The following is a 26,510-nucleotide window of genomic DNA, read 5'->3' as shown; positions in this document are numbered from 1 at the left end:
CTCTTCAGATTAAGAAAGAAAGTGCTTCGTAGTCATGGCTCAAACTAGGAATTTTATATAAATTATTTAGCGCGACACAGTTTTACTTACGTGCGCAAAGTTCGAGGCACCTTCTAGGCATAACGGAATTTTTTCCCGAGATATAACGCCCCAATAACTACTTCTCACATTTCCATATACTAGCACGATCTTTTTTTTTTTCAGAATGATCGGAGATGGTCGAAAAACCACCGGGTTATCGTTAAACGGTTATTATTAAACTTACTGTTATTATTAAGCTATTGCATGAACCATACCAATATTGGCAGTACCATTGCCCCTTGGCAATCGGCAAGCATTTTACACATACTTGTGCTATCTTCCTCTCTTGTAGCTGGTGCACAGGGACTTGGCGGCTCGAAATATCCTTTTGGCGGAAGGAAACGTCATCAAGATATCTGACTTTGGCTTAAGCCGAGACGTGTATGAGGGTGACACATACCTCAAGAAAAGTAGAGTAAGTGCCAACTTGCTGCCTCTTGCTTCTGATATCATCATGCAGTTGGAAAACCGCCTCCCATGCTCGTGTTACCAAATATTATTTGAACGAATGAAGGGGAATTAATAGGGGGACCCGTTTTTGATAGACAGAACCATGTAAAGTCAACTGATACTGAAGCCAAGAAAAGCAAGCGTGTTGTTTGTAGTATTTAATTGAAGTTTGGCAATTATGAGATGGAGGGTAATTCAAGTGGACGAAAAATCAACTGGCAGCCTGTAGATTCCAAAACCTGAAGCTTCGTATGACGCGTGAGATGCATGAACAGTTGTGCTAAGGTGGCGATCGTTCTTCTGACTGCGTTGTTTGGTATTTCTGTATGTCTAACCAACGCCTCCTCTAGAAAGATGCCTGCGGCGTCGCTGGCTGTACCATTGTAACCGTCCTGCCTTGAGTTGGCGTCGCTTGTCGAGACATGGCGCCACGTACTGCCCTATTGTTTTCAATGGGGCTGGCGTGGTGTCACGTCGAGAGGGGTAATGTGCGCATGCGCAAATGTGTGTTGCAAGCGGCCACCGCAGGGATCGCCAGCTACTGCCCTCATTAGAAACGGTGAAGGAGGGAAAGGGTAGAGAAGGAGGTTTTTGGCTCACGTGGCAGGCATCTCTAACCATATGAGTGTTATCCACTGGCACTCGGAAACATCGCAGCAAATGTGGAACTGTGGATTTTGCTTTTGAAATATGCAGATTAGGCGTGTCTAGGGCACGATCACGACCGGTATCTCACTTTCTTACGGTGTTCCATGAAGCACTGTTACTGCACCAACACCGGCGTGTCGCAGCGTTGTCCTCTCTTTCATTTTAACAGCGTAGCTGTTTAAGCTTTTCGTTGCGCCGGGTATGGATAACAACAGTTATCATCATCATGAACCGGCACGCGCCCCCTTCGTCCTGTTCTTCATCTTCTGCTTCGCAAAAATCTTTCGACGAGGCTGGATTAGAAATCGCGTGTCCGCGATCCAAAGTTGAGCGTCATAACCAGCCGGCTATACGGCACGCTAGCAGAGCATAGCATAGCCTTGTATAGTATAGTACAGCAATGTGATGGGAAATGAAAGTGAGGGTGATGAAGAGAGACGTGAGGGTGAGGAGGATGGAAAGAAGGAGGGGAGAGAGTAATGCATAGCATAGAAAGAAAGAGAAAGGAGAAATATAGAGAACGAATGAGAAAGAAAGAGAAACGAATAAAGAGAGAGAGAAATAGAGATAAAGAGGAAGCAAGAAACAGAGAGCGAGAGAGAAATGCAGGAAAGAAAGAAAGAAAGAAAGAAAGAAGGAAAGAAAGAAAGAAAGAAAGAAAGAAAGAAAGAAAGAAAGAAAGAAAGAAAGAAAGAAAGAAAGAAAGAAAGAAAGAAAGAAAGAAAGAAAGAAAGAAATAGAAGTTAACAAAGACGTAAAAAAAAAGAGAAATGAGAGAAAGAAAAAGAAGAAAGAAAGCGAGCCATAAAGTGAAACAGAGAAGGCCGTCCGACTGCGCACTGGCTTGAGGCTTCGCACCACTAGTGCGAAGCTGCCTTCATGTTTTCTCTCAGACGTATGGCATGGAAGAGGCAATGAATAATATCAGGAGCATGTATTCTTTATACAATTTTGGGTCTGCTGGGACATTAAAGGAGCACTAAAGTGAAACATTAAATCAGTTTATACAGGTAAATTAGAATTTCAGAAGTGTATGGTCGTTAATTTCGTCACCATATGTAAATTATTGGATGAGGAAATGAAGGTCCCAGTTTTATGTTTGTGCTTCGCGCCGAAACTTCAGCACGGGAATGTCAATGTGACGTCACGAGTTTCAACGTCTTGTGGCACGTGTTGGCCGCATAGGTTAAATGAAATTTTTGAAACTTGCTGTGTTATGATTTTGGGTGCCTTAGAACGGAATGTATATAATTTGTAGCGGCTAACTATTACGTAGGCCCTAGTAGACGCCGTCAGAATCTATGACGTCACGGTGAACTGGTGCGGGAACTTCAAAGAGGCGTCGCCACCCGTCTTTTATTTTTGCGTGTTTTCTCGCTTACCAAGCGTCTTCTCGCGGTAAGAGTGGTGCTCTCGGTATTGTGAAACTGTAATTTACTAATACGAGAAAAATTGATTTTCTCCTTTATGTCCTTTAAACGTTTAGATAAAGTTTTATTGCGCATTTAAACAAAATAAAACTGTCACTGTTTCACGCAATTAGTTGACGAAGTTACGACACTGAGGCCATTATTTTTGTGGTTGTTGCCTACAGACACCAAGGCTATCTGATAGAAGCAAAATGCATTAAGTCTAACACAATTATTCTTAGACTTTGTGTTCCCATCACAGCACACTATGTGTATACTCACGATCTTTTTTTCATACTTTTCATCTCTACTGAACGTCATTATCAATGTCTGCCTTTGTTCCAACTCGCAGGGAAGGGTGCCGGTCAAATGGATGGCCCTAGAATCACTGGAAGATCAAATATACACAAGCAAGAGTGATGTGTAAGTAGCCCATATGAAGTGCGCGAGCAAGCGCGTGTGTGCCTGTGTGTGTGTCGGGGGAGGGGGGGCTGATCGAAATGTTTATATTCAGTGATATTATGGTGTTTGATGTGACATTTCGAACACATCTTATTATCTGGATACACCCTAGAACGTTACATACTTAGATAAAAATGCAAGGTCACTTTAACTACAGTTTGCATGTACTAATACATAAGAAAACAGCGACTTCGTCCCCATCATACTTGTGAGGTTATAACTTCGACCCAATCGCTGGTTTCCCTAAGTGTCACATGATGCCCATGTTTAATTACCCGGTCTGTGGACTGCATGTCTTACTGATACCATCCTGTATACACAAGACTGAAAGAGTGGTAAAAACACACAAGAATTGCCCTAATATTGCGTCAAGGTAGCCCTACCCTCATATTTATCACATGTATATGCTGTACCTGCGACGACAGCCATTTAGCGCCGATTAGGATATTACCACCCCTATGCAGGATGGCGACAGGGGCTGTCAAATTATTTTAAAAACCATAGCAATAAGCAGGCGGATCCGAGCAGCGGAGTCCGAGTGAGCCCTGAGCCTAATATATTTCTTGAGTGAGTCTGAGTGAGCTTCACATTTTTTTGCTAACCCATGGGCCTACCTACCCATCTTCAGCATTACTATCAGCCTTATTTCGGCTCATGTCTATAGTCACGTCTTCTCACACATATTTCAACGCACAGGCGTTTATAGGCCACTTCAATATTTATTGATCAGAGGCGTGAGTTACAGAAAGAAGACGGGGGCGAGTGCCAATTGACCTCCCCCGCAGTCTCTTTCACGGGAAGTTCTTGATAAAATATCTCGTGCGAGTCGCGTGTTACAATAAAAGTCACAGTTTCGCCGCAAGGGCGAAGCAATGAATGCGATAGCAAGAAACTAGTGCTATACGAAGTGAGGCTCGCCAATGGATACTCTCAGTTTGAACAGCGCTCCTGTTGCAAAGGCGGCCGAAGCAGCGAAGGAAACTAGCGTGCTTCAAGTGTCGAGCTGTGACACTTGATAGTTCGCGCTCATCTTCTGTTTGTTCGTTTAGCGGCGTCCCTTGCGCTCGAGTGACCTTCGTACGCTCCGTAACATGAGCGCGGACATCACGGTGAAAGCTCGAAATATCCCTCTTCCTGATTCGAATTTGTAGGCGCAAAGAAGACACGGACGAGAAGGGAGACACACACACAGGGCGCCCTTTGTGTGTGTCTCCCTTCTCGTCCGTGTCTTCTTTGCGCCTACAAATTCGAATCATGCATTACCAACACGCCCAGTTGCTCACCCTCACATCCCTCTTCCCCTCACCACGAGAAAACCGCGCGAGCAGACAGCGGAAGGGCAAGGTTCTCCCTGCGCAAATATAAGAAGAAGCGAGCGAGCTCGCCGACGACTTTTAAATCCACCCGTCGCGCTCCTCGCGCCATCTTGCTGGTAATGAAGAAGCGCTTATAAGCGCCTGCCGTCTCGGAGTCCTGCCAGCAGTAAAGGGTGTGTATATAACGCTCGCCGTTAGCTACTTGAAGGATCTGCGCTTTCTGGCGTAGTGGTTAGCGCCACGCGCTGCGGAACTGTCGCTGGTTTGATTCTGCGCTTCGGAAGCATTTTTCTGAATTATTTTTATTTGGGACTTTGATATATATATACATACTTATACATATACGGTGCATGACAGCGGCGACGGCGACGGCAAAATCCAGCCGAGACTGTCCAGATAATTGCTATCGCAATAAAAATGTCCTTACTGGATTGCGACCACTGATAACTCGTATTTGAAGGTACGAGACAAAAAGGCCTATCGTAGAGCACCAATTATATGATATATTGGCGTTCAAGAGCATTGACACCATGAACGATAAAGGTAATGATGTGTTAACGCACTCATGAGACAACTCTTTCAGACACAGATCGAGCCGCGAGTATGAGTCTCATTGAGTCTGGGTGAGTGATATTTTGGTGAGTATAAGTCCAAATGAGTCCGGTTGAGGAAAATTTTGGTAAGTCTGAGTCCGAGTGAGCACTCAGCGCAAAATTTATATCTTCTGCGAGTTTCAGTGAGATCCATTTTTTTACCGACCTATGTAATAGAAAATTGTAACTCACCATGCAACTAAAGTTCAGTTTACTCACCTATTTTGATTGGTGAGGATTACTGGAGCAGTGTGCGTTACAGGAACTGCGAATGTCCTGGGGGCATAAATATTCTGGCAGGAAATGGGACAACTCTATTAAGCCAGTGTGAACCGGTGTTAACGAGTGTTAACCTGTATTTCTTATTATGAGCTGTTGAGCGCAAGTTATCTTGTGGTGAATAAAAGTTTAAAATGCATACGTTTTGTATTTCTCTTGTTCAAGGTGGTCCTTTGGCGTCGTGCTTTGGGAAATTGTCACACTAGGTAAGGAGACCTTTGCTTTTAACACCGCATGCTAGAAGTATATCTTGTCCGAACAATTTGTTGACGCATTTTATATTAAGTTTAGCCGACATCATTACAGCTTATATCGGGCTGCTAACTTCGAGTGCGCGGGTTCGATTCCCGGTCACCTCGGCTGCATTTAGATGGGGACGAAATATGAGATCATCCGTGTATTTAGATTTAGGTGCTCGTTAAAGAACGCCAGTCGATCAAATTGAACCTGACTCCATCACTACTGTGCGCATTATAATCTTATTACGCTTCTGACGCTTAAAATCGCATATTAAAAAACAACAGGCTAATAAAAGTTTATATTGCATGGTGCGATGTTAAGGTGACTGTAAGCTATCTCAGGGGAAAACTTTTCGTCTCAACGGCAGCAGTTCTAAGCTACTGCCTACGAAATGGTAGCCGATTTTTTTTTCTTTTAAAAAAAAAAGAACATGTAACAACAGTACTATGGAATCTCAGAAGTGAATATTGCTGCCGTTGCACATATCTCGTGGTAACTGAGAGCTGCTGCCGTATGAAAGAAAGCGTGGATTTGGTTGAACTTGTTTATGCTTGACTGTCCCACGCTAATATTTCACATGAATATCAATCAAGAAGCGATTCAAGTACTGCTCCCTTGCACTTAAGCTCTTACCTTCACAGGAGCCCATAAGTATGCGGCTGGCAATTTAGCGACAGTGTTTATTTAATTGATCATTTACTTAAAGGGGTCATGAAGCACCCCTTGGGCTTGTTGAAAAAACACATCCTGCGGAAAGCTTATACGGCTATGAACTGCTCTGCAAAATATTACAGTCGTGCGCGCCGCGTAAAGGCCACAAGCGGAGCGCGAAGTTGCCGTTGCCTCAGGCGCCCTCTTTTCAAACAGAGGCCGGTTCTCACTCTCGTCGGTGGGCGGGGCGTCTGCACTTTGACGTCGCGGATCTGCCAGTTTACGTCGCAAGAGATATAGCATGCTTATTGGCCGATAGCCGGATGAGATGAGCTTCTTGCCATGGGGTGCCGCCACTTGCCCGCGCCGCACTCCTCAGTCTGCTAAATTTACACGGTAGCCGCACTCGCGCATGCGAATCACAGCGGGAGAGCGATCGCGTTTCATGACGCGCGCTGACGTATCTTCTTTCTCCCGTGCCATCCCTCCCTGTCTAGCTTCCAGTGCGCTCCTCGGCACGAGAAAAGAGAGAAAGCGCTGAGAGCGTGTGCCAAACCCCCGTAACTCCGCTCATTCTTGACGGATTCGAGAAATTTTTGCGGCAATCGATTCGGGAAGCAGTAAACTCCGATACTGAGGTCATTAGATCATTACTTGGAAAAGTGGTTCGTGACCCCTTTAACTTAAGCCGCTGAAAACGCTAAAGACACCTGCAGTGTTTGCTTCCTGTGTCTCCTTGGCGTGTCACGAGATTAATGCAAGTACGCCGGTCGGGTAGCCTGGTCCACTTTCGTTTGAGAAGACGTGCGCGTAATCGCACCCTCGCCACATGGTGTCACCGCCTCCTGTGGCCGTGTGTACTATCTTAATTGGAGTTAGCGGGAACCCGCGGGCTCGTGGCTTCGCACCTCGGAGCGCCAATGCAACCTGTGCATGCGCGCACGGAAGCAACTTTCCGCGCGCGCAGTGGGGCTTAGAGGCGAAGCTTCGTGTCGTATGCCCGAGTGAGTGTAGCGCATTTCACTCGCTCGGCCACATGGTCCTGCCGGCCAAGCAAGCCATCGCATGTATGTGTCGGTGGACTCTCCACCCCCATCAGTCAAGTGAATTTCGTCGATGCCAGAAACTTTCGTGGGCGATTGATTAGGATGCTGCTGGTGACGACAAGATCTAGGTACATTTTAACAGGCATGAATGTTTAGTAACGTCGATGGTCCTCATTGGGTAGAAAATTATAAAACTACCTGCCTTTTTACAAAAGGTAGACAAACGCAACGCTGGATTCGCATCGTTGCAATTTATGATTAAAGCGAAGTTCTAATAAATGCGACGTAGACTTGGCGCGTTCGAACAATGTAGCAGACTGCATAAAGCCATGGTTCCATGTGTACCTGCCCCTGCGCAGGCTTACTTTGGTGCGCGACCGCGGTGACCTCGTCGGTTCCCGATAACCTGATTGTGATAGTTGAGGCACACGCAGTCTTCACAGTGTGGCTCTGTCATTTCAATTACAAAAAAACACACTAAGAGGCAACGAGCCACCTTTCACGTTTGTTCATTGTGTTACACAAAAACTGCCCCCCCCCCCCCCCACCCCGCCACCTCAAATAGAGTAGCTGAAAGCAGGCTTTTTAGAGGTACGCCGAAAACTCACGAGAGGCATAGTTCTCCGATTCAGAAGAGCTGCATATAGCGTAGTGTGCAGTTCATAAAACTTAGTGTGCAGTTCGTATTAACCTCGCTACCTTTTCATGCCAAACGTTCGTTTCCTGAATCCTGCAGAAATGTTTCGCAATTCGCAAGCACTCTTTTCACCACCTTCATAAACCTCCGTGACACATTTTCTTTTTGCAGAATTTAGCAGATTATTACAATAAGCATAAACTAAATTTCATGCTTAGCATTGAAATCATCACTAAGCGTATAATTAGTGCCATGCTCGAAAATATATTTATTACCAGCTCACCTAAATTACCGGCGTTGAGTCATTCATCATCAAGAAACATCCGTTTAAACACTTGGCACTGTCAGCATGTTATCTTGATAAAGTACGTGCAAACGGTGTATTATTTATACCCTTTTTGATCTGACATGTGATTTCACCATGAAGTGCGAAGAATAGAAATAAAAGGAAGAATATCTCGTACGTATACGCTTTCCAGTGTTGTGGTTCAATGCGGTTGCGTATGGCAAGAGTATAGTAAATAGTTGTTCTGCGAACACCGCCCCCCTCCCCTTGCAAGAGTGAAACAAAAACATGAATTCGTTAGCCACAGTAATCAATAAAAACTATGTTGTGCGTACTCTGTGTTGCGACACTGTAAACGCTGTCGCAATTTTGTTAATATGTTGTTGTTGAAAACAGCACATGTTGAAACAGCACATCGGTGTCGTGTGTGGCTTTGCTCATTGTAAATTAGCCGCTTCATTGTCATGTTGATGACATGATAGCTTCTTCTTGCGGGCATTTGTTTTGAGAGTGGACTGAGCGTGACAGATTAGGCACTGGGTTTTACAGTACCAGAGCACTGATGTAAAAAAAAACAAAAAAACCCCAGGTGTTGAAGCTTCGTTTCATCTTAAATGACTGTTCTCGCATAAAATAAAAACTGTAATTAGCAGTGGACAATTAAGGCAGCCAATGATCCCATAGTGAAATGCCCTGCACTTTTGCTGACAATCTATATGCTTCTGACTGATTAAACTCTGTAGGTATAGGGACGACTTCTAATTGTCCCTTGTTTGAGAAGCGTGAAATGCCAGATACCCGTGTACATAGGTTTAGGTGCACGTTAAATACCCCCAGGTGGTCGAAATTTCCAGAGCCCTCCACTACAGCGCGCCTCATATTCATATCGTGGTTTTGGCACGTAAAATCCCAGATAATATTATTAGCACATGAAACCCAAGAAATTATATGCTTGAGAAATGTTACACTCTTTAGAGCATCTGTGATCTTACAACAGGTGCCTCACCATATCCTGGCGTGGGCCCCGAGCATTTGTTCCGTCTTCTCAAGACCGGGTACAGAATGCATCAACCTGAAGGCTGTTCTGACGAAATGTAAGTCGCATCCCAATTTCTTGTCCCACGGTACGCATCATTTTTGCACGGACTATATATTTAACTTGGCGGAACACCCTTACCTATTGGTTTAGGGGTACCCAGCATGGTTCTTTATTATCGTTAGGGGCGCAGGAGAATACTCCGTCACTTCGCATTCTATGTTGCTGAAAAGGGTGCAATCAGCCTGGAGGGGGACGACAGGAAGAAGTATTTAAGTTTCGCCTCCAGCCTGTTACGTTCTTTATAACTGCATTTGAGTGTATCGTGGTCATGCAGTCATGGTCATGCAGGGTGGATTTAAAAGAAATATTCACTTGTATTATTCATATTTTTTTAATGCTTCTTAAAGGTATGCCCTCCAGCAAACTGTGACATATATTTATTTATAGTGATTTCGATACATCATACGTGGGTTGCTTTGATGTAGAATAGCATAGCCATTCCACTGTTCGTGGCCGAAGTGGGCGTAAGTGACGATGTCTCTGCGCCAATAATCAATCAATCAATCAATCAATCAATCAACCAATCAATCAATCAATCAATCAATCAATCATTTATTTAACGTGCCCAGGAACAACCGTGTGGTCCTTCTGCAGGCGCACGCAAAAAAAAAAACAATAAAAATAAACAATACAATACAGATAGTCTTCAGAAGTAAAAAGAGCAAAAACACGTAGACAAAGAGAAACGAACACAAAAGGGGAGGAGTAAAATAAGACAAAATGAGAAATATTGAAGGGGAATAAAAATTAGATTGCATATATACAGCTATGCGGAAAGACGGAGAAGGGAAGACTTTGTACATTGTGCCATATTATGTCAAAACAGTGCAAAGCTCGGATAAAAACAGTGATTGTGGACTATGAAAAACGTCAAGATCAAGAAAATTAATAATATAAAGACTATGTATTCTGTGAACGGTAGAGTGTTGGAAGAAGCAGGCGGGTACATGAAACGGTCTGTTCTCTCTGGTTAACTTACGCGGAATTCGAAAATTAACACGATTGAGAAGTACAGGGCAGGATATGATACCGTGGACTAGCTTGTAAAGAAATAAGAGATCAGAACGATTTCGTCGGCAGTGAAGTGACGGCAGTGATAATGATTCAGCAGTATTTGAACGAGATCCAGAGTCATTTTTAGCAAAGCGATGGTTATATATGCTGAGGAATTTTTTCTGGACTCGTTCAATGGTGTTACCGCTGGATTGAGCAATGCCATTCCATATCACGGACGCATACTCAAGTTGTGGAAGACATATTGCCGTGTACAATTTGTGTAGGGCCATGGGAGACCTGAATTCTCGAGATATTCTACAAACACATCCGAAAGAACGAAGGCCCCGCATAGCAGCACGCTTAACGTGGGAAGAAAAGTTCAACGCGCTGTCAACAACAACACCAAGATCGCTGATTTCATAAACCTTGCATAACGACACAGAATTGGCAGGGTATTGAAATGACACGCTAGGTGTTTTGCGAGTGATAGACATGAATTTTGTCTTTGAGGTATTCAGAGAAAGGTTATTGCCGTTGCACCATTCGGAAAAAGAACACAAATCTGACTGCAGCAAGCGACAGTCGTTAACTGAATGAATTTCCTTAAATATCTTGATGTCATCGGCATACAAGAGGAAAGAAGAATTACGAATGGCAGAAGAAACATCATTAACGTAAATTAAAAATAGGAGTGGGCCTAATACCGACCCTTGAGGGACCCCACTAGTCACAGTATACAAAGAAGAGGTTTGGCCATTTACCGCAACATAACAAGATCTATTGAGCAGATAGCTGTGCAAGAGATTCACAATCGACAAGTCAACGTCAAAGTGTGCAAGTTTAACCATAATCAGTGTGTGGCTGTCTACGTCAAAAGCCTTGCTCAGGTCACAGTAGATTACGTCAACCTGTCCTCTCTGAGAAATAGGTGTGGAGATCTGCGTCATAAAACTAGCAAGATTTGTGGTAGTTGAGCGGCCAGCGAGAAAACCATGTTGATTTGAAATCAATGAGTTTTTCACACTAAACGACAATATTTTGTGAAGAGCCAGTTCGAAGATCTTTGATGTGGCACATAGGAGAGAAATCGGGCGATAATCAGAAACATCTGTTTTAGAGCCCGACTTAAATACTGGGAAAACACGAGCAGTTTTCCACATGCTAGGAAATGTGGAAGTGTTCAGGCAGTTATTAAATATCGTAGTCAGTACTGGGACAAATATACTACCATAAGCTTTTAGTATGGCGGAGGGGATGCCATCTGGGCCACATGATAAGGATGGTTTTAAGCGCTTAATGCATTCGCTGATAAGATTTTCATCCAGCGACAAAGCACTGGACGAGCTAACTGCCTTGGGCTGTTGACTGATATCAGTGCTAGAGTCTGAGGCCTTATAAACGGATGAGAAATGCGTGGCAAAACAGTCAGCGGTGGCATGCACTTCTACCCCATTTGAGTCCAGTAGCCTGAAGGACTCTCCGCTTTTGCTAGACCGTTTACGTACATACTTCCAAAACTCAGCCGGCCTGTCAGAGGCGCTTTTTTCTAAGAATTCAATATACGAACTATGATCCGGCACCATGGCTCCCAGTCGGGATGCATGCTTGCTATGCTCCTGCCCGTTTTTCGGTAAGCAGCAGTTTTTCCGCTGTGAAAGTTGCTCTAAACGTGTTCATGCGAAGTGTGTAACCTGGCCTGATGAAGAGCTGCAACTTTTGAAGTCTGGATCGCGCTCATTTTGCTGCAATTTATGTGATCTAAGCCGTTCTTCTGGTAAGCCTAGCGAAGACAACTCGGCGGCGGGCAGCGAAGAGCATTGCAGCTCTCAAATCGGTTCCCTCTCCACGTGTACCCCTCCGGGTGGCGATCTCGCCGGGCTGCGCCGCCTCCTCCTCGACACGTTGGAGGGAATCTCGTTCCTCAGCGACGAGGTATCCCAACTACGCGAAGAAAACGAGCGCCTCCGTAAGGATCATTCCCGCAGTGTTGAACAACAAGCCCGCGTGGTTGCCTCCCTTCGTGCAGAGGTCCGCTTCCTGCGTGAGGAGCTGACGCGCCGCACGGCCGTCGTGGCAGTGAAGGCACCTGTGATCCCCCCAGAGCTTGTGAACGTTGACTGATCTGTGACCTCCAAGCAACCCGCGTACTCTGAACAACCTCTCTCCAAAATTCTTTCATCTTCGAATTCGCCGCCAGGTAATGTAGACACGTGCGAGCGTGTCAGTGTGATGCCTGTGACAGCCTCTTCTGCAGCGGTAACTGAGGGTGGAAGAAAGAAAAAACCCGCCTCGTTTGGAGCTATGAAGACATCCACTATATCTGTAGCTCAACGACCACAACGGCCACAACGACCAAAGGCTATTTTTGTTACGAAACTGAGCCCGGACACCACTGCTGATGACATCAAAAAACATATTGCTTCATTGGATATGTCTCCCATCTCCTGCCGGCGACTTCAAACGAGATTCCAGTCATATTCTTCATTCTATATCGAAGTCGACGAAGAAACACTACAACGCCTGAATGACCCTTCGATGTGGCCCCTCGGATGCCTCTTCAAGCCATTTCGTGGGGAGCTGCGCGATGACATCCTTCATCCCTCTGAGCTAGTGCCTGGAATCGAAAGTGCCGTGTAACGTAGACATATTCTACGGTGGACAATAATAATAATAATAATAATAATAATAATAATAATAATAATAATAATAATAATAATAATAATAATAATAATAATATGAATTTGCCGTGCCCGTGGAACAACCGTAAGGTCTTTATGTTAGCGCACGCATGAGAAAGTAATAATGAACAATACAAATGAGACAGTTTACAGTAGAACATACAAAGAAGAGCAAAAATGTAGAAACAAGAAGTCCGTATAACGGGCAAAAATACAATAACGTAAGAAGAGAAATATAGAAGGACAATGATGAATGAAATCGCATGCAACAATGCATACGGTATGCTTAAGACAAATGAGAAAAGGATACTTGCAATTGTAAATGTCAACGAAAGCAGGGCGCCTTCGATAGTTTCTTAAGGCTACATGGTCGCCGTCTTCTCTTCTTCCTCCTCTTCTCCTTCTCCTCTGCCTGCCTTCTTACAGTCCTTTATCTTCATGTTTGTCGCCGTTCGCTCATGGCTTGGTTAAGTGTGCGGAACACTATAACAGTGCGCGAAACTATGCTAAAACAGCACAATACACGGAGGAAAACAATGACTGAGCTATAAAAAACGTCTAGATCAAGAAAATAAGAATTATAAAGACTTTGTATCCTGTGGGCTGTTGAGTGTTGGTAGAGAAAGGCGGTTACATAAAATGCTATATGCTCTCTGGTAATCTAACGCGGATTTCGAAAATTAATACGAGTCTACAGTTCAGGGCAGGAAATGATACTGTGAACAAGCTTGAAAAAAAAAATAGCACATCAGCGCGATTTCGTTGGCAGCGAAGACATGGCATTGATGGTAAACCAACGGTGTTAGAACAAGATCCAGAGTCATTTCTAGCGAGGAAATGGTGCTATATGTTTAAGCATTTCTTGTAGATTACATGAATGGTGTTACAGCTGGACTTAGAAATTTCATTCCAGATCACAGACGCATATTCATGTTGGGGAAGACATATTGCGGTGCACAATTTTTGGAAGGGCGTAAAACAACTGAATTCTCTAGATATTCTGGAAGCACAGCCGAGGGGATGAAAACCCCGCATTGCAATGTGCTTAGTGTGAGCAGAAACGTGTAAGGTGCTATCAAAGAGAACACCGATGTCATTGATCTTACAAATCTTACGGAACGACACAGAATTAACAGAGCATGAAAATGATAAACTTGCACTTTTACGAATGAATGGCATGACTTTGGTCTTAGCAGCATTCTGGGAGAGGTTACTGCTCTAGCGCCATTCAGAAAACAAAAACAAATCTGACTACAGCAAGTGACAGTTGTTAACAGAATGAATTTCCTTAAATATCTTGATATTATCGGCATATAAAAGGAAAGAAGAATCTCGAATGGGGAAAGAAACGTCGTCAACACAAATTTAAAAGGGGAGTGGGCCTCATACTGATCCCTGAAGGAACCCACAAGTTGCTGTGTACGAAGAAGACGGTTGGCCATTTGCGGTAACATAACATGATCTATCCAGAAGATAGCTATGCAGGAGATTTACAATTGAAGGGTTGTTATCAAAGTGTAGAAGTTTATCCATAATCAGTGAGGGGCTGACTACTTCAAAAAGTCTTGCTAAGGTCAAAAGAAATCAATGGTGTCAACCTATCCTCTCAGGAATATAGGCGCGAAGATCTGCGTCACGAAACTACCAAGATTTGTGATAGTTGAGCGGCCAGTGACGAATCCATGATCATTAGCAATTAATGAGCTTTTTTTTTACCCCCAAAAACAACATTTTGTGAAGAGCCAGTTCAGAGATCTTTTATATCGCACCAAGAGATGAGAAACATAGCCGTGGACGGCAAAGGGTCAGATGTAGCGACGAAATTAAGAAATTTGCGGGCATGAAATTGAATCAGCTCGCAGAGGACAGGGTGCATTGGAGGTCATTGGGAGAGGCCTTCGACCTGCATTGGATGTAAGACAGGCTGATGATGATAATTAGAAATTGCGCGAAAATTGTTCTGGTTATAGTTGTCCATAGTTTGTTATAGTTGACAATCTTAATGTACACATTACACAACAACGCGGTACAGATTGTAAATACAAGTTTTACGTCAGCATTTGCGGTGTCGGTTGTCTAACATCAGTTTTGGAGGAGGCGGGTGTTTGTCCAACGCCACTTGTGCGGGTTGTGCTTTTTCAACAGCTTCGCTCTGCATCCACTTTCAAGGGGCGGATTGGAGGCGAACCTTCTTGCGCTTCGGGCGTCCACATTATTGTCGTTGCAATGAAATCAAACCGATTAAAGGGCTCACACAGTTACACTTGTGCCTTCGCGTGTTTACTACTGAACGGCCACGCATTAGGCCCCAGATAGTGCAGCGACCCATGACCTCAACTATGGATTCACTCAGCCTGCGCAATGTTTTTTTTTATTTATTTAAACCATGTTGGGATATGATCAGTTTACATCTTTCATTACCCCTTATATTAACACTTAACATGCACTTAATATACTTCATTTTTTCATGTTTTGCAGATATCGTATGATGCTCAGCTGTTGGCAGGCCAGACCACAGGATCGTCCTTGTTTTAAAGAATTAAGACAAAGATTAGAAGATATACTGCAGGACTCTGCGGTAAGTTATGAATCATTCAATTTTCGTTTTATTTATTTATTTTTTTTCGGCGGGCATTCAATATTCTCTCGATAACTCGCAAAGGTTAACGAAGCAGCTTTATTTGTTTATTTATTTATTTATTTATTTATTTATTTATTTATTTATTTTGGGCGTATAGAGCCCCAAGAGCAGCATATATTTTTGTGTTGCTTTCGGTAATTTTGATCATGTAAAGCGCGTTCATATGCAACCAAAGCGTTTCGTATGAACGTTTTTGTTTCGTTGAGGCCCTCTGTCATGTTCTGTAGCAGTCCAGTCCAGCATATAAGACATGATTGTCGATAACAAATTCATCGCAACCTACCGCAATGCAGCGTGTCATCGTAGTTTGAACTCAGTAGATATTTAAGAAGTGCTCTAGAGCTCTTGCTTGAATACATGGACAGTGGTCAGGACAAATGTCAAACTTGTTTCGACACAAACGTGTAAACACGGACAGGATAAGTTGCGGATAAGACGATTTCACCTAAGCTGTACACTGATATATCAAATTAGTGTACTTTCCCTAAAAGACTGAGTTTACGGAACCGCCTGATGTCTGCTTTTCAGGTGAAGTTTCAGATTTGTAAATTTATCAGTTTTCTGCAAACCTTGTAAACATTTTGAGGTCAGATGTAACAATTTTGTTTGCTAGACCTGCTATTTTTAACTTTCTTTCTTAAAAAGGTCTTGAATCAATTTTCCAAGTAATCATCTAATGACTTCAGTATCAGAGTTTATTGCCGCACAAATCGATGACCGTAAAACTGTTCCGAATCCGTGAAGAACTAGCGTATAGGTACATGCATTTGTCGCACGCTTTAAGCGCTTCCTTTCTTTCTTTCGTCCCGACGGGCGCGCTGGAAGCTACACAGGCTGGGATGACAAAGGAGGAGAAAAGAAGCTACGTCAGCGCGCGTCATGAGCTTTAGCGCGCACCATGAAACGTGATCGCTACCTTCCCGTGAAATTCCGGTGCGCGCTAGTGTTGCTACTGTGTAATTTTAGCATACTATAGAGCGCGGCGTCCTGCATGTAGTGGCAACACGTGGCAAGAAGCACATCTGATACAAACGCCTCCCTCGGTTTAACTCACTCATCGGCTCATAGCAGCAGTCTGCTGTACAACGACCCTACAAAGAGAGTGAGGGCGGCCCTTTGTATGCGCCCTCTCAATTCGCAACGTTGCGCTTCGCTTGTGAACGCTCTTTGCCGCGCACGACTGCAAGATTTAGCTGAGCGGGTTACAGCATCGTGCGCTTTCCGCTGTATCTGTTTTTTTCACCAAGCATGGGAATTGGTTCAGGACCCCTTTAAATACAATAGGTTTTATTTAAATCGCTCCATCGGTTTTGTCGTGAAAGTATTTCTGCGTTTCGCATATGCTTGATTAGGAAAATAGGTGTTGGGTCCCAGTAACAGGTAATGTGCATAAATTGTTCTCGACATGGCCAAAATGCACTGTCATAAGTACAAGTGTTCGTTTCTTACATTTTCAGTCCTACCTGGAACTCGGAGGCGTGCAAAATCGTTCTTATTACAATCTGAACGGTGGAGTGCCTTTGATGAAGCCCCTTCTTGAGGACCACTCAGATGATGGTGAAGGCAGCGAAGCTCGTACGTAGCATATACATTTTCAGAGTTTTTCAACAGTATTCTTTCTATGACAAGAGAATTTTTCCGGCGTGAATTCTGTGTCCAAAATTTATTTTCTCTAAAGATGCTCTTTTTTTCTACGTAATTACATCAACACAAACATTTGTTTTCTCAATGGTTATGCTCAGAATTAAGACTGAGACTACCAGATGAAGTGAAGCTCCTACACTCGCGGATGACTTTTTGTGGCACTGCAGAGACGGAGCTCTTGCACGAGTGTTACTGAGCCAAGTAAGCCGCCAGCGTTTCAAAACACATTTTTGTGTCTCGGGACAGAGCGTGAGCTAACCCGCCATCTATGTCTGATGGGGTCGCGTTTTCTCAGATGTGGAAAAGCAGAAAATTAAGTTCAGTCTTTAGTGGTGGGTTTTGTTACCTTTTCTTAAAAAGTATTTCTTTTCATTTCGCCAGTATGAAGCAATGCGGGCAAGAATGTGAGCCTTTTTCGAAGGCGCACGAGCTTTTTATTGCCACAGATCACAGTGCCTTTGTATGGGCCATCCTTTATTATTATTTGGAACCATTGCTTGTTTCTGAATAAATTGTTCTTGCAGCAAAAATAAACTGAGTCCTCGCTATAGCCACGCTTTTAAGGCACTTTGTGTAATCAAGTTTCTTATAATAACAATTATATTATTTCATTGCTTATACCTTTATTTATGTTGTGTCATTTGCATATATGGGTTAGTGTGTGGTATACTTTTTAAAGTAGACTTGCTGGAAGTTTGTTGCTTCCAGCAAATTCACTTAAACGAGCGTCGGTCCCGTCATGTTATTGTTCATCCTCGTGTTGGGTCTGCAGTGTTCGCGTTCAGTGCCATCTAGAGCCTCTAATTTTCCGGTTCAAGAAACCTCGCTACAAGAATGAGAGCATTGCACTACTCTATATATAGTGAAATTAGTGTGTTTTAATCATTTGTAGGGCGTTACATATCCTGAATGAAAAAGGGATAATGAAAACTTGGAAATTCATAAATATGGTTTACAATTTCAAGCACGAATTTTACAGCGGGGTTGTGTATGGCTAGGCTGTGTCTGTTGTGTGCAAAAAACCCTAGTGCAGGTATGGGCCACACAAATTGGGCAAACCCCACTAGTCGCCACTCCAGGCGCATGCGGCAAGCCAGACAAGACGACGCATGTCGCGAAACGGGGAATGCGGTGAAAAAGCCGCATGCTCCTCAAGCGGCTCCTCAAGATCGAGCACGCAGCGCCTAGCGTATGCGGCAAGCCAGACAGGGCAACGCATGTTGCGGCAAAAAGACTCATGCTGCTCAAATTGAAAACTTTAAAGGATCACGCGCTAAACTTGAGAGGGACTCTCAGGACAGACATTTCAGAATTGGTTGCAGGGTGTGTGATCGGCTATGGCTCGAAATTCTGTGTCACATCTGTGTCGTTGGCTAAACAGCTTCGCTGGTCACCCACCTTCATAGAGTGGAATGGCTGCTCCATTTTCTTTTTTACATCGTATTTCTAGTCAGTGTCAACGTCCCAAGCAAAGTGACACGGTCCGCTGCCTCACTAAATATAGACCAAAACACAGCGAATTCCATGCGCATCGCCATATTTGCATCGCGCGTCGCGCCATCTATCGTACACGCGACGAAACAACATGCGCGGGCTGCCACGCCAGCAGACGCTACACAGAGCAAACGTGAAACTCCCGAAACTCAGCCCGTCGGAGAGCGTGTTTCGCGTCTTTTCTAGCCTGGACATTTTCGCTGATTTTATTGTAACATCAAGAACATCTTGCTCATGCAAGTCCGCGCTGTATACAGTACGTGCTGAGTGGGCTGCGGAAGCAACCTCGTCAGATACGTACGCTGTTACATTTGTAAAAAAACGTTCTCGTAGTAGTACGCGTGAATCGTAATTGCAGTGCAGCTCGCGAAAGAGTGAAACGATGTTTTGTTGCCCCATATTACAAGTTGTGCACAAAGTTTTGTGAAAGCTCATCATTTCAGCATGCATCGCGTAATAATTAGAGTACGCTTTACGGGTAATTTCGCGGAACGTAATTTTTGTTTCACGAGCGCTCTTACAATAATGCGTCTTGCTCACAAAAGCGTGCTATCAGAGAGTATAACCTGCAGTATCGTTCAGCGATCCCTTTTGAAAGCTACCTGCGCGATTTTATTCTAACGATGGTGCTTTACAAGCGAAACTGTGCTATTCTTAGTTAAGCCGGTTAGCTACGCCTGCGACGTAAAGGACACTGGCGCGAGTACTGTTTACTTACGTGCCAATATATGTATTATGTGCAGGTGGATGCCTCGTGTCCAAATAAATTTGGGGACATCAAACACTGAAATGAAAACACGAAATTCTGGCCAGCTGTTGAGGAGCACCGTGCCATTTATTACCTTTTGAAGACGAAATCTCGAAGGCGTCGATGCCACCAAAAGCACTAAAGCTTAATACTACGTTTAAAGTATCAAAGCATGCTGATTGCTTATGCTTGAAAGCACTACCTTGCACTATATTTTCGTCAAAGGAAACGCTCAAAGGTATGAAGTGCACCCCCACACAAAGCTCGCGCCTGTAACCCAGCTGCGTGTCACGCAAATTACGTTCGCAAAATGAAATAGGTGGGCATCACACTGCAGAATACACGCAGTTAGTGTACTTACTCGCGCATTTTCACTCGGCTCCTAGTTTTTCTGCTTGAATCACAGTTATCCACTCGCGGCGAAGCTGAAAACACCGCACCGGTACTATTCCGTGGCGCGTCGTAATCGTCGCCGACAACGCTAATATCCTCTTGTTGCGCCGGTTGCGCTGCTTGTTTTGACATCCAAAGACGACGCAGTAGTGCCCAGACGAGCTCTTATACGCTGAAGCGGCGAAGCCTCAGAACTGCAGCTTGCCCTGTGTACTTGGTGCAGCCCGCGCGCGCCTTGGCAGCCCCGGTCAGCCCGGCGTCTGGGTACGAGAGTATCCGCTCGGCTCGCCAGCAGCCTGGGTGCGAGACAGGCGTGCTCTGGTGTATAGCAACTTGGATTTGCTCATGTTACAGCGTTTATGCTACTCAGCCAGTATTTCTGCTTTTACTTGCAAAAATTCTGCTAAAACTGGATTTGAAACTTTGTAGAATGCGTGTACCTGGAATAGTGGTCTAGCGGCTCTACGGGTGAAATTCCGGCCGATGGGGCCGCGTTTTAATGAGATCGAAATTTAGAAACGACCATGTACCGTTTATTAGGTGCCCTTTAAGTAACCCTAGATCAGGATTCTCAAACACGCGGCCCGAGGGCTGCACTGGGCCCGCGGACCTTTCGCTAGCAGCCTGTGGCTTCACAAGAAATAGTTTTGTGACTTTGCTAAGTAATACTGGCATTACTTTCTCGCCTACTGCAATTAATAGCGCTTTGTTCAGGTAAGCTACAGAGACGGGACTGGTCTCAAGCATGAGTGAAACATTGCCGCCATGGAACGAAAACTCTATATTTCAGAATCAGCGTTCATGTTTTAGTTATTGCGGAAAACAGTATCGATATGTTTTTTTCTTTTTTTTTTCGAAGCCTGACGTCAAATTCCCTTCACAAATGACCAATATATGATATATGGGAAAGGCGTTCTTTCACATGGCAACGTTGGGTGAGGTTTTGTTACTACTTCACCACCACCCCTCCCCGCCCACCCCGCTTCCACCATTCTTCGCTGTCCCGGCCCTTGTGGGACTAAATTTCGTTACTGTGGGACTAAATTTCTTTACTTCTGGGACTTAATTTCGGCGACTGCGAGAAGAGCTCGAAGCGATTGAAGCCCTACGCCAACGACCACGTGCCCGTGCATGTATGCGAGGTGCGAACGCTCTGTTCTGGAGTTTGGACATCCGTGTCGTGACTAACCTAGCTAAAGCCTATAGCAACAACCTAGAAGCAACCAGATTAGACTTGAGAATCGTCCAGTTTCGCTGTTTCAAGCCATGCGCGACTTGATGCAAGCTTCGCCAGTTTTTAACGCGAAGTTGTTCTTGGTCGAGCCTTTCATGGTCCGGGATCCGTGGTAACGCTTGTGGGCATCGTAAACAGGTGTGCACCACAGCCAGTGGGTAAATCCCACTACTCAACACTGGCCTACTAAAAATGAAGGCAACAGTTAGCCCAACAAACGGGTATGTGCCACATATAAGAAAACTATTATCATCATTAACGCGTATGTGCCACAGAAATAGATAAATCCCAGTACACGCAACTTCCACTAAAACGGAAGAAGACGTGCGCGTCACACCACTGTCACTTGATACTTTGTGGTTATATAAGGTGGTGGCTACACTACCACCTCAAAGCTTGGCAAAGAGCGCTTAATAAAGAGCACTGATACAACACATCGGAGCATCTTAAGCGAAGGCTTCTTTGTAAACATGTGTATAAGAGTGCTGTGGTCAAGATGCAATATAACTGTACCACCACCTGAAAGCTTAACAAAGAGTGTTTAATAAAGAGCAGCGATACAACATATCTGAAAGACTTACAAAACATAGAAATGCGTTAGCCTGATGAAGGGAAAGCCACCAGCTTCGCTCTTTCATCGGTGCCCGCGAAGCCGCGCTTGATGAATTTTTTAAATTAATATGGTATTTGCATGTCTACTATCTCTATTAGAGAATTGCATTGATGTATCAAGAGACGCTATCACCCCCAAAAAATTATTGGCGATTGCTGTATTCCACATGTCTGCTAATACATATTCTGTCTTATTTCAGCCGAATATGGTTGCATGGAATTCGAGCGCCGAGGACCATTCGCTGAAGCGGGCGTGCCCGAAGAGAGCAATGTCCACTTGCTGACAAAAAAGAACGGCTTCCTCGTTGACTCTCCCGTTGCCTGCTGGTTAGCGCGGCCTGACGTACTGACGCGAGATGGTGGCAGCACTGAAAGCCCCAAGCAGCTCCTCTAGTCACCACGTACACGACACGCCTAAGCAGTTTAAGGTGTCCACTACACCGTGGGATCCAGCTAGATAACCAAAGAGCATCTGGTCTATATTCAGTGCCAGAAATTGCTGCTGTAGCATGATCACTGTTGCAGTGACGCTCCTGCTTACCTGGCCGCAAAGACTGCTGTGACTGCTTTGTGCCAGGAAGGCCATATCTCCAACATTCCTCGGTGAATTTTATTCTTTGTGGTGGAAATGGTTTACTGTAAGAAAGAAAAAAAACTGAACTGTAAATATCGCTCACATACTTAATATCACCGTACACGACATGTATTCGTTATCTTTTCTTTTTTTTCATCATCGCATCTATCATGAATCATACGGCAGTTCACGCTGTGCATGTCAGTATTTTTTATGCAATGGTCCAGTTTAATTTCGTTTAACGAAAGTAGCACTTGACCTAAGCATGCTCTTGTTATGTCGGATATTTGTTATATTGATATGTCTATTACAAGATGGCATTTTGTTTAAGCTTTATGTCAAGGCAGTCAACGAGGAGGGTCGTCGTCCATCGATTTATTCCTCGGAGCGAGAGCGAAGCAGAGAACAGTGCTGCGGCGGTGGTGTCGAGCCTGGTCGAGAAATAACGCGTACCTTCCTTTTGCTTTTGGTTCCAGCGGCCCTGACACGTTGCAGTCGCACGGGGCACCACTACATCAACCTATATCTCTTCCATGCTGATATCAGCAAAAAAAAAAAAAAGAAACTGGGTTTACTTCATTGTACCTAATATATAATTTTCACCATATTTATCCCGCCGTGTCAGCTCAGCACGTCGGGTGTCGCACTGCTAAGCTCGAAGCGCGGGTTCGATTCGCGTCCTCGGCGGCCGCATTTGGTTAGCGGCGAAATGCAAACACCCATGTGCTTAGATTTAGCTGTTCGTTAAAGAATCCCAGGTGGTCCAAATAATTCCGGAGTCCCCCACTACGGCGTTGCTCATAATAATATCGTGGTTTTGGAAAATAAAATCCAAGCAATTATGATTACATTTTCACCATCCTTGCTAAGTTGAGGTCTTACTGTAATAGTAGCTCATTTGTTCATTTCTTAACTCTATATACGTACCTTAGTTTGGCGTCTTGTTTTTTAATGGTAGCTATTTTTCCACGTCAGAGCCAAGACATCCACTCTGTAGTTTTCCTTGGCTGACTAACATGAACACGAGTGGCTGGTAGTGTCATCTGAACGCTTTAATAGTGCGGGTAAATGTTTCACACCTTTTTTTCTTGGCAGGAAAATTACGCCCAATTGTATCGTGTACATCGGCATTGTCGGAGTATAGATCTTTCACCTAGTGGCCCTGTGACAACGTTCATTTCTTTTTTTTTTAATTGGGTTCTACCACCTACTGTTTTTGAATAAGCGGGAATACTTGCCCAGACACCAGCACCCATATATTTTGTACATGTTTGAAAAAAAAAAAAAAGAAATGTGGTAGACACCAGGAGATATTATTCCAAATAAAATTATTTAGTGTTTACTCTTGGAATGCATGATCTCAACATTGCCAAATTTACCTTGTTTCTGGGACTAACTCCCACAGAAGGATAAATCGTACGAAAATTCTAATTATGTTGATACTCAACTGTTTATAAAAAAATTTTTCAAAAAAGGAAACCGCAAGAACATGTACAATGCCCTGCTCTGTGGTAGGAACTGAAACGTTGCTTACTTAATTAAGCCGCTCACCTTTTTTGTCATTTTCATTTCTTGGGAATTAGATATTCTCTTCTGTTCTTCGTCGACAATGCCATCTTATCGCTTATACGTCATTTTATCTGTTGTCTGAGATGCACTATCTTTTGATCCGTTTGGACACCCTTCTTACATATAATTATTCTTTAGTAGAGTTGACAATTTCATTGTTCAATATAGAAACTAACGTGCATTCTCATTTTCAGAAGGAAAGAAATTTTTGAAATGTGCAATAATTGCGTAAAGGATGCAACCACCTGCTAAGCCACTAATTATTGTGTTTTCTATGCGGACAGTTAAAAAGTCAGATTGGCCTGAGCTCGTGTGCTAAAATTTCGTTTTTCTGATAAGTTTCGTCCATTATTGTACGATATGCATTTATTTCGATTGATGTTTTGCTGGGAGAATAGATATACTAATTTTGAGGCGAGCAGAGCGATGTAAGACTTAATACGCAGCAGGCAGCACTGCGTCCATCTTTATCGATGCCTTTTTATTTTGTTCTTGTTTTTCACGGATTGTCTCAAGTATTCAGTTGCTCGATCGGAGTCTGAGACCAGTCATTCGTGTTTTTTTTCTTGTTGTTGTCTTGGCCACTGTTCCCTTTTATTGGAGCAATGAAGCATTTGTTTATACCGGCACTTGCATGAAGCTACCGATAAAGGCTGAAGCCGCGGCAGCCTTCCATCTATAAGCCGTGTACAAAAATATCGAACATGCTAAATTTGCTTTACTTTTTTGCACCATTATTGTGAGTTCCTTGTGCATGTAAAATTTAAGGTGCTGCTTTTGAAACAAAGTCATTGCCACCGTTAAGAAGCGTAAACTTAAGGACCAAGACAAACTTTCCAGCTGCTGAAGCCTTATCAGCAAGTGTCTTCTAACAAAACGTTTTCTGGGGCTGGGTTTATACATAAGTGAATAAAGTTACCGGCAATGCCAGAAAAGGCAAAGGTTGCACAGTGATATTCCACACGACTCGTTGAGTATTTCTGAAGCATATTTTGGATATTGTTGCTCTGGTTGTTTCTACAGTGCCAGTGTAATATACAGCTCAGAAATATTGTACTTCGTGTAGTTTATATCCTGTATGGAAGTCCAAAGCATATCACATACAGGCTAGCACGAACTTGTCGTTTCCGTAGCCCGTTCTTTTCCGTTTATTATGACGAACATGTTTCGGTGTTTCGCAAAGTGCACAGATGATACTTAGCATTGTTTTTATTGTGGTTGACATGAGCTGCATATAACCTGCACGTATATTTTGACAACTTTTGATTTTTCCACTTTACCAATGTCTTGTCAGCACTTTGCAAGGTTCAGGGGAAGATGGAGACGTGAAGTGATGAGGAATTGTTCAACAGAGAATGTTGCTGAAGGCTTCAGTGACATGCTCTGTTCGGCGATTTCTCAGCGCTGTTAGCGCCTTAAATTTTATGGAGCTGAATTCCCTACCACTGGTTTACCGGTACATCGCACTTTTTCGCGCAGACAAGCATACTCCAGTCATAAAAACCTCACTTGTAAAAACCTCAGGCACAAGCAGGATGAGTTAGCTATAGCCGGTATCCGGTATTTTCAAATATTCGATAAAATATGTATATATTCCCTATGGATCGAATATCAGAATGCGGGATTATTGAATCTTGGCGAAGGAACGGATGTCAACTTAAAAACGTGTATAATTTTGAGTGTTGGTTACAGTAAACAAGGCTCGTTCAAATTAACTCAGGTTATATATAAGAATAAGCTGAAGAATATGTTTGTAGTGGCAAATCATTGCTTTTTTGTAACCTGTTGTATTATTTGCGCGATAGCATTTATATGGAAACTCTCGGCTGTTTTTTGCCGTATGCGTCGCCTTCATGTATATATATATATATATATATATATATATATATATATATATATATATATATATATATATATATATATATATATATATATATATATATATATATATATATATGCGTGGATTCGAACGGGCGACCCCTCGCTCTGCAGCTCGTTAGACGGCTCGGCCATACATAAACCATACGTCCCTCAACATACTAACGGCGAGCTATTTATACACACCATTTACCGCTGACGGTACGCCGACGTCGGTGGCATTTCAGCGTATTCTCTGCGTTGCCAGCGAGATGGCGCGTAGGGCGCGAAGGGCGCGCTTTAGAGCTTGTCACCCCGCTCGTTGCGATGCTCGCGCAGCGCTACCATTCGTAATTTACCCTACAGGGCGTAGTCGCCAGCGCGCGCGCGCGCTAATCTCTTGATGGGGGCGGTTTGTTCGTCTTGTGCTTTCACCGGAGAGTTTGCGTTGATGTTACAGAGCGCAGGAATGTCGCTTCACTCGCTGCAGCGGCCGCGTTTGCGAAAGGAGCGCGCCGCCCAAACACGAGGAAGTATGACAGTTGTTAGTTCGCGCTCGTCCTGTGTATACCTGTGTATTCGTTTCGTGCGTCCTTCTTTCTGTTTGAGCAGCGCGCTTTAACTGTCGAGCTGTGAAAACCTTGTTAGTTCGCGCTCGCCTGTGTGTGTTGTTCTCGTGCGTCCTTTCTGCTTTAGCAGCGCGCTGCATGTTTCGGACTGCTTACCGTTGTTCGTGTGACATTCCAATTTGTTGCTATCGCATTCGTTGCTTCGCCCTTGCGGCGAAACTGTGACTTTTTTATATAGACAACGTACCGGTACCATCGTAGTTTTTGTTGAATTAATGTTTATAACGGCTATCGAGATTTCCAT

The 26,510-nt window shown here is 43.9% G+C and overlaps 1 protein-coding gene across 1 annotated transcript in view; it reads left to right on the top strand.

Moving 5' to 3' along the window:
* LOC119402652 (proto-oncogene tyrosine-protein kinase receptor Ret) overlaps positions 1-25,600 on the top strand; it is a 65,339-nt gene extending 39,739 nt beyond the window's left edge. The window contains exons 13-19 of the mRNA XM_049412178.1: positions 374-496; positions 2,941-3,011; positions 5,404-5,444; positions 9,096-9,192; positions 15,350-15,449; positions 16,970-17,087; positions 21,838-25,600. Coding sequence (XP_049268135.1) covers positions 374-496; positions 2,941-3,011; positions 5,404-5,444; positions 9,096-9,192; positions 15,350-15,449; positions 16,970-17,087; positions 21,838-22,031 — 744 coding nt within the window. The 3' untranslated portion in view covers positions 22,032-25,600. The remainder of the gene's footprint in view (positions 1-373; positions 497-2,940; positions 3,012-5,403; positions 5,445-9,095; positions 9,193-15,349; positions 15,450-16,969; positions 17,088-21,837) is intronic.
* The last annotated feature ends 910 nt before the right edge of the window (positions 25,601-26,510 follow it).

Source organism: Rhipicephalus sanguineus, chromosome 1 (genome assembly GCF_013339695.2).
Source record: "Rhipicephalus sanguineus isolate Rsan-2018 chromosome 1, BIME_Rsan_1.4, whole genome shotgun sequence".
In the NCBI taxonomy this organism is placed as follows: domain Eukaryota; kingdom Metazoa; phylum Arthropoda; class Arachnida; order Ixodida; family Ixodidae; genus Rhipicephalus; species Rhipicephalus sanguineus.
The sequence above is the reverse complement of the archived record's forward strand: the minus strand, read 5'-3'. Positions and strand labels throughout refer to the sequence as shown.